General features: G+C 51.2%; 1 protein-coding gene across 1 annotated transcript; it reads left to right on the forward strand.

The window, feature by feature from the left end:
- The first annotated feature begins 5503 nt into the window (after window positions 1-5503).
- Window positions 5504-8416, forward strand: GPR182 (G protein-coupled receptor 182). The gene is made up of 2 exons (XM_043564520.1): window positions 5504-5894; window positions 6419-8416. Exon 2 carries the CDS (start codon window positions 6435-6437, stop codon window positions 7578-7580), a length of 1146 nt encoding a protein of 381 aa, XP_043420455.1. The 5' UTR covers window positions 5504-5894; window positions 6419-6434; the 3' UTR covers window positions 7581-8416.

Consider the following 8416-nt stretch of genomic DNA (forward strand, 5'->3'; position numbering starts at 1 on the left):
TTAGGAGAAACTGACTAAATCTGGGATCAACAAGGAGTGTCAGCACATCTACGGAGACCCTGGGGGAGGTGCTAGGGATCAGGAAGTGGAGGGGGGAGAGTTCCGAGGGAGGGACAAAAGCCAGGAGATGGATAGGAAATTACAGGGTGGGGAAGAGTGAAGGCATGCTGGGAGGCTGCTGGGTGGTGCCAGTTTCCCTGGGGACCTTCCAGTGTCTGTCGGTCCCTCAGAGCCTCCCCTTCCTGGCACTAACCTTGCACACCTCCACATACATTCTCTTGGGAAATCATAGGGAGGAAACAGTTGTCCTTCATCTTGTGACTGCAAAGACATTTCACCTCCCATTTCTCAACCCCTCCCCAGGTCATCCCATGCTTCTCTCCGCCTCCACAAAGGGGACTTTGCTCTCACTCAAGAAATTTCCCAGAATTCCAAAGGCTGAGTCACCACCACCCAAGTGTATGCTGTGCTTCTAAGACTTTTTTATCCACAAGAGGCGCTTTGAGGGCGGTCAGTTTTAACCTTTTGGACATTGTGGATCCTTTTGAGAATCTAAGGAAGACTCTAAGCCCCATAAAAATGACTTAACACAACATACGGGATTTTGAATATGCTTTTCAGGCAGTTCGCAGACCACCTAAAGCCATTAGGTGCCAGGAATCTAGGTCAAGAATCCCTATAATAAGGATTTACAGTGTGACACAGGCTAGTTGTTTAACCTCTCCGTGCCTCACGACATGATAGAAGCCTTGCCTATGACAGTGTAACAACTTAATGAGGATCAAACAGTACATGTCAATCACAAATGCTAACTTGTCGCTATATCGCTTTTGTGGTAATTCATAGTGGCATTGGGAATATTCTTGACCTTTCACGTGAGAAACAGAACACCAGACAACTAAATGAAAGAGGAAGCTGGTGTCGATCCAGCTGAGAGAAAAACGGCTCATAGTGGTGGGACTGGGCAGAGGTATCTCAACGTAATTTCCCAAGAAGGGATCTCTCCTTCCTCATCCCCAAATAGTGGGAAAGGAACATGCTTATGCCAAGCACTTTACGTATCTCGTATGTCCCATACAATAACCCCTGAAGGAAGCATCAGTCACCTCACTTTACATATAAGGAAACTAAGACTCAGAAGGGTAAAGTGACTTGTGCAAAGTCACATAGCTACTAAGTAACAGAACACGGTGTCAAAGTCAGGTCTGGTCCCCGAAGTAGCGTTAGCTCCACTGTGCCTCAGCGAAGAGCGAGTAAGCAGGAAAGAGCTGAGCAGAGCCAAGGACAGGGTCGCTGGACCACATCCTTCTTTGGGACGCCCGGGGACCAGGCTGGTGCCGTTGGGCAGATAAGGCTGCCTCCCTGGCAGGGGGAAGCTGCGGCAGGAGGGCCAAATGACCTCTGTGGCTGGGCTTGGCTTCTGTACTCAGTGACCTGCTGGCAGCTAGGCTGGGAGCGGAAGTACAGTCGTTGCCAAACTCCTCAGCCTAAACCAGTCCGCAATCCATCCGCCCTCAACACACAAAGTAGGGTCCTCGGCCACACAGGCCAGACGGCCTGCCCAGCCCTCCTTCCAGGGTCCAGGCACAAGCCCTTGGCCCCCACCTGACCCTGGGAAGCTGCCTGCTTTTATCTGTGCCTCCAATAACTCCTCCCTGGTACCTTCCTTCCTTTCTGATTGTTGATTACAATATCTTGTCTACATTTTTTGGAAAAAAAAGTTGGGGAGGTGGTAGGAAGGAGAAAGAGCAAATTTCCAGGAATTGTTTTGCTGCTGCTGTTCCTGTTACTTGGAGCAAAGCTGTGTGCTGCTCCCCTCCTGCTCAGGTTGGCAAGAAGCCTGGGTCCTGCCCCCTCTGTCTTTCCCTTCCTTCCAATCTCTCTCTCTCCAGCTGCACACCTCCTCCCTCCAAAGAAAAACAGCCACATGAAAACTGCAGAGCTGTCACTTATTTCTTCCTGAGGGAACAGCTTTCCCTCTGTGCCTCTGCCAGAAGGCACCCCATCATTTCCTCCTGCTGCACATACACATTCAGTGATGTGGGGGAAGGGGGGCCAGGGAGCCAGGTGGAGGGTGATGTCTCCATACGGGAGGGAAAAGATCCTGGAGCCAAAGATTCGGAGACCCAGGAGACATGAGCCACTCGAGTGCAGTCTTGAGAGGAGTGGAAATGGCCATGAGTCAGAATGTGTAGAGAGAAAGAACAGAGATGAGAACTAGGTCTTCCTGGAGGGTGCTTGATCTAGTAGAGCCTCCACCTGCATGGGTCAAAGGTATGGAGAAGGAAGTGAGAATTTTCAGAAGGCTCTCTATTAAAAAACGATATCCATAGGATAGAAACTGGGATCCAAAAGAGAGAGAAAATAGAACTGTCTGAAAAATCAAAGTAAACCACATTTTACATTGTCATAGCTCATCATGACGGATTTCTTGGTCTAGGGGTGGTCTGATGTGTGAGTAGAAGTGTGACATGATAAGAAATGTATACTTGGTCTCTGCCCCTAATTCCTGAGCTCTTAAATCCCTTGGGATTTCCCAGATAGTTTCAGGATGGGGACTGACTCCCAGAAAGACCAAGCCTTGCCTAGATGCCTGGAATGCCCAACCTCACCTCCTGTCCTCTGGGAAGAAGTCAGAGACTAGAGTTATAATTTATAATAGATCATGCCTTTATGTTGAAGCAGGCATAAAAATTCCAAAACTGTGAGGTTCAGAGAGCTTCTGGGTCGGTGAACATATCCACATGCCAGGAGGCCAGTGTACCCAACTCCATGGGAACAAAGCTCAGGACCCTTCCCGACCTCACACTATATACTCCTTATCTGGCTGTGCATTTGCATCCTTTATAATAAACCAGTAAACAAAGTAAATGTTTCCCTGAGTTTTGTGAGTCATGCCAGCAAATTATTGACACAGAGGTGGGGGGATTATGGGGACTTTGTAACCATGTTGGACAGAGTCATGTTTGTGACTGGCATCTAAAGTGAGAACAATCCTGTGGGACTGAGCCCTTAAACCTGTGGAGCCTGACACCAACTTCAGGTTGGTGCCAGAATTGATAAATTTTAGGACACCCACGGTTATAGGGTGTCCGGGAGTTGGAAAACTAATTGGTATTGGAGAAAAACCCCTACATATTTGGTGTCAGAAGTGTTATGAATAGAGAAACAGTTTTTCTATAGAAGGCTTTAAGAAACTTGCAGAATTAGCGGCGCCTGGGTGGCTCAGTCGGTTGAGTGACCGACTTCGGCTCAGGTCATGATCTCACAGTTTGTGAGTTCGAGCCCCGCGTCAGGCTCTGTGCTGACAGCTCGGAGCCTGGAGCCTGCTTCCAATTCTGGGTCTCCCTCTCTCTCTGCCCCTCCCCCTCTCATGCTCTGTCTCTCTCTGTCTCAGAAATAAACATAAAAAAAAATAAAAAAAAAAAGAAAATTGCAAAATTAAAAATATCCCCTCTTGTGGAGATAGTTGCACAACAATGGGAATATCCTTAATTAATTAAAGTATTAATTAACCAATGAATGAAAGTATTAATTACTTTAAATAATTAATTAATTACACCCAATGTGGGGCTTAAACTCATGACTCCCAGATCAAGAGTCACATGTTCTAACAACTGAGCCAGCCAGGTACCCCTTACTTAATGCTACTGAACTATATAATTAAAAACAGCTAAAATGGTGGGATGCCTGGGTGGTTCAGTCGGTAAAGCATAGGACTTTGGCTCAGATCATGATTTCACAGTTTGTGGGTTCGAGCCCCGCATCGGGCTCTGTGCTGACAGCTCAGAGCCTGAAGCCCGCTTCGGATTCTGTGTCTCCCTCTCTCTCTGCACCTCCCCCGCTCATGTTCTCTCTCTGTGTCTCTCCAAAATAAATAAACTTAAAAAAAAAATATCTAAGATGGTAAATTTGACGTTATGTTTATTTCACTACAACAAAAAATTAATTAGCAATCTTAAAAAAAATCACCTCCTTGGGGCGCCTGGGTGGCGCAGTCGGTTAAGCGTCCGTCTTCAGCCAGGTCACGATCTCGCGGTCTGTGAGTTCGAGCCCCGCGTCAGGCTCTGGGCTGATGGCTCAGAGCCTGGAGCCTGTTTCCGATTCTGTGTCTCCCTATCTCTCTGCCCCTCCCCCGTTCATGCTCTGTCTCTCTCTGTCCCAAAAATAAATAAACGTTGAAAAAAAAATTAAAAAAAAAATCACCTCCTTGAATGGATAAACAGAATGTGGCCTATCCATGCAATGGACCATTACTCAGACATAAAAGGTCATGAAATGCATATACGTGCTATAATGAGGATGAACCTCAGAAACGTTATGTGAAGTGGGAAAAAAAAGACACAAGGGTCACGCATTGTATGATTCCATTTATGTTAAATATGCATGATAGGTAAATCCACAGAGACAGAAAGCAGAATGGTTATTGCCAGGGGCTGGGAGAAGAGGGAAGTAGGCAGTGCTTACCGGGTATGGGGTTCTCTTGGGGGGTTATGAAAATGTTAGGACCTAGAGAGGGGTGGTGGTTACATAATAACATCAATGTATTAAACTCCACTGACCTGTACACTGTAAGCCGGTTAATATTGTTATGGGAACTTCACCTCGATTAAATATGCGTACGCAATCCCCTCCAGCCAACACACCTTGAGCCGCGCAGCTCATGAGACGGGCTACCTCTCTGGGCTTAACAGAAGATGAGAAAGCCCATCCTTTCTCCCTGCAGGGGATACCACAGGGTATCTCAGGGGTCAAACGATTAACTGAGGTGAAAGTAGGCTGAGAAGCAGGAGGCTCTGCTGACACATCCATGGGCTCTGAGCCTTGCCCTCTAGCTTGGCAGGAGAGAGAAGCTTGGTGTCTGTCTCTCTCTCTCAGCCACCCTTGGCCACACTTCACGAGAAGTATGAGGCGGTGGGGGAAGGATGCTGTTCTCCCCCTCCGGGTCTAGGAGACTCCCTGAAGCTCAGTGCAGCCCCCTTTCCCACCCCACGTTTAATCCTCTCTCTGTGTCCAGCTTCTCACCCCAGAGCCAAGATGCAGGCTGGGGAGAATGGCAAGGGATGGGTGCAAGCCAGCGGCAAAGGGCAGAGTGACTAAAAGCCTGGTTGATTTTCAGATTTCTTTTAGCCCGCCCACCCACATCCAGTTCTGCTTTTGTAGGAATCAACAGACAGGGGAGAGTGGGATTCCAAGCCAATTTTTTTTTTTCAACGTTTATTTATTTTTTGGGACAGAGAGAGACAGAGCACGAACGGGCGAGGGGCAGAGAGAGAGGGAGACACAGAATCGGAAACAGGCTCCAGGCTCTGAGCCATCAGCCCAGAGCCTGACGCGGGGCTCGAACTCACGGACCGCGAGGTCGTGACCTGGCTGAAGTCGGACGCCCAACCGACTGTGCCACCCAGGCGCCCCCCAAGCCAATTTAGAGTGGAAAGCACATGTGTGTGTAAAGCATTGACCACAGGCCCAGCCCCGTGCTGAGCACTTTACCTTGTTGGCTCACTTAATTCTCACAACACCCCTGTTAGTAGATATTATCGTCCCATTTTGCAGAGGAGAGGACTGAGGCTTAAGGAGGCAAATTCCCATAGCTAGTGAGTCAAGAGTCTGGATTTTAATACTTGCAGCCTGACTCCTCCCCGCCCCTGGCACACTGGGTCTTCTGCTGTGACTTCCCCTCTATCTGGATTGGGGGAAGGCAGGAAAAACACTGACCCTCTCCCACAGAGCCTCAGCCAGTGACACTGCTTCCTGGATGAGAAGGACGGCCCTGAAGCCCACAGCAAAGCCAGCCCCACAGCCACAGTCCCTCCAGTCTTCTTGCAGCTCCCCAGCAGCCCAGACCCACCACCGGCCCTCCAGGACCAGAGGCGCTCCAGACAGAAACTCAGGTGGGTGTCACCCTCTCTCAGGGAAGAAGGGAATCAGGGCTTGAAGATAATTGGCTTTTCTGCACAATCCACAAATGTTCCCAAGGATAAATCAGAGGGGTGTGTGTGTGTGTGTGTGTGTCCACATCCATAGCCCAGATGGCGGGACAGAGTTAAGACTTCCTAAGGAAGGCCCACACGAAAGGGCCAAGGGGAGAAGTGCCAGGAGAGAAGTGGAGGTCAGAGATGGCCTGGGGCTGGAGATAGGGTGGCACCGGCCAGGCTGGGGAGGAACCTGGTCAGACACCAACAGTTCTGGTCTCTCCCACCACTGAGCCCTAAGAAAATGTCTCTGCTCGCAGGTCAAAGCTGGCAAGGGAGCTGTGTACTGTTTATACACAGTTTGAATATTTAAACTGCCTTTCTTGCCTCTTCAGACCCAGAATCTTCCCCAAAGCCTCCTGGTCCCGGTAGCCCACTAACTTGAGGCTTAAGGCTGCTTTTGAGGTCTCCGTTCTCTTCCAACCCTCTCTTCTCCCCACCAGGCATTTGCTGGTCCTGATGTCAGTCAGGGACAACATGGGGCCTACCCCCTCGGAAGGGTTCACCACAGCACCTGCCAGTGACTTTGGGGAGATCCACAACTGGAATGAACTGCTCTACTTCTTCAACCACACTTTGCCCGAGTGCCACATGGAGCTCAGGGAGGACACCAAGCAAGTGACCCTCTTTGTCCTCTACCTGGCCATCTTCGTGGTGGGGCTGGTGGAGAACCTCCTGGTGATCTGCGTCAACTGGCGCTGCCTGGGCCGGGCGGGGCTGCTCAACCTCTACGTTCTCAACATGGCCATAGCGGACCTGGGCATCGTCCTATCTCTGCCCGTGTGGATGCTGGAGGTCATGCTGGACTACACCTGGCTCTGGGGCAGCTTCTCCTGCCGCTTCACTCACTACTTCTACTTTGCCAACATGTACAGCAGCATCTTCTTCCTGGTGTGCCTCAGCATCGACCGCTACGTCACCCTCACCAACACCTCTCCCTCCTGGCAGCGCCACCAGCACCGGATGCGGCGGGCCGTGTGCGCGGGTGTCTGGGTCCTCTCTGCCGTCATCCCACTGCCCGAGGTGGTGCACATCCAGCTGGTGGAGAGCTCGGAGCCCATGTGCCTCTTCATGGCGCCCTTTGAAACGTACAACACGTGGGCCCTGGTGGTGGCCCTGTCCACCACCATCCTGGGCTTCGTGCTGCCCTTCCCTCTCATGGTGATCTTCAACGTGCTGACGGCCTGCCGGCTTCGGCAGGCGGGATGGCCAGAGGGCCGGCGCCACTGCCTGCTGGTGTGTGCCTACGTGGCCGTCTTTGCCGTCTGCTGGCTGCCCTACCACGTGACCCTGCTGCTGCTCACGCTGCACGGCACCCACGTCTCCCTCCACTGCTACCTGGTCCACCTGCTGTACTTCTTCTACGACATCATTGACTGCTTCTCCATGCTCCACTGCGTCGTCAACCCTATCCTCTACAACTTTCTCAGCCCGAGATTCCGGGACCAGCTGCTGAGTGCTGTGGTCCATTACCTTCCCAAGGTCCGGGCCAGGGGGGACAGACGTGCTTCCTCCCTCTCCTCCTCCTCCACTCAGCACTCCATCGTCATCATCAAGGAGGGCGCCCAGCCCGCCACAGCAGGCCCCAGCAACACCCAGGCCTGAACTTCTAAGCGCCAACTACCTCGCCCATCCCTGCCCCTCAGCCTCTCCCAGGCAGCTGAGGTAGATCCCACTCTTCTCCATCAGCAAACTAGGAGGCTAGACGTGTAGGTGAGAGATTTTTGGGGGGGGGGGGGGGGGTGTGGGGGAAAGGGTCAGAAAACTCATGGTTAATTTTGAGTATGTCCTGTCACATTGAGGTGAGAGGAGGAGAGGGGGCCAGGGAGGGGTCGAGAACAACTCCTCAGTGTTGTACTATTTGTCTCGGTCCTCAGGACTAAAGAAGACACTCAGGAAAAAAAAAAAAAGTGAAATAAATAACAGAGACAGCCTTGACTCTGGCTCTTTCAAAACTCTGTACTTCCAGCTGGGATAGGCTAAAGAGATGCTCAACAGAGACGCACTCATTTCAGCAATCACCCTGGCCGGAAGGAGTGTGCTCCGCAGGGAGCTCACACAACTTTCCTTTTGTGTTTGTGTGTTGCTGTTCTCCCAGAGAACTATGCAGGCTGTGAGGACAAGAGGTCAGAGGCCAAGGAACCAGGAGGCCTCAGCAGGACGTTTCCTAGCATCCTCAGTGAGATGACAAATGGAGGGGGGTGAAGCAGAGGTCTGGCTCCCCACCCTTCCCACCATCCAGGAAGTGGCTCCATTTCCTTGCTGATACTCTCCCCTTCATCCATCCTGCTTCCCTCCCCCCGAAGCAGAGGAGCCATCCCAGAGTCAGTGCTCCTCACGGCCCACCTGCTCCTGGCTTCAGATCTAGGACATCTCCAGACTTCTAGAAAGAGAGGCTATCAGAAATCCATCCCCATCCCGCGCTTTCTCTCCAGATCATA

This window comes from Prionailurus bengalensis, chromosome B4, assembly GCF_016509475.1.
Source record: "Prionailurus bengalensis isolate Pbe53 chromosome B4, Fcat_Pben_1.1_paternal_pri, whole genome shotgun sequence".
Lineage (NCBI taxonomy): Eukaryota > Metazoa > Chordata > Mammalia > Carnivora > Felidae > Prionailurus > Prionailurus bengalensis.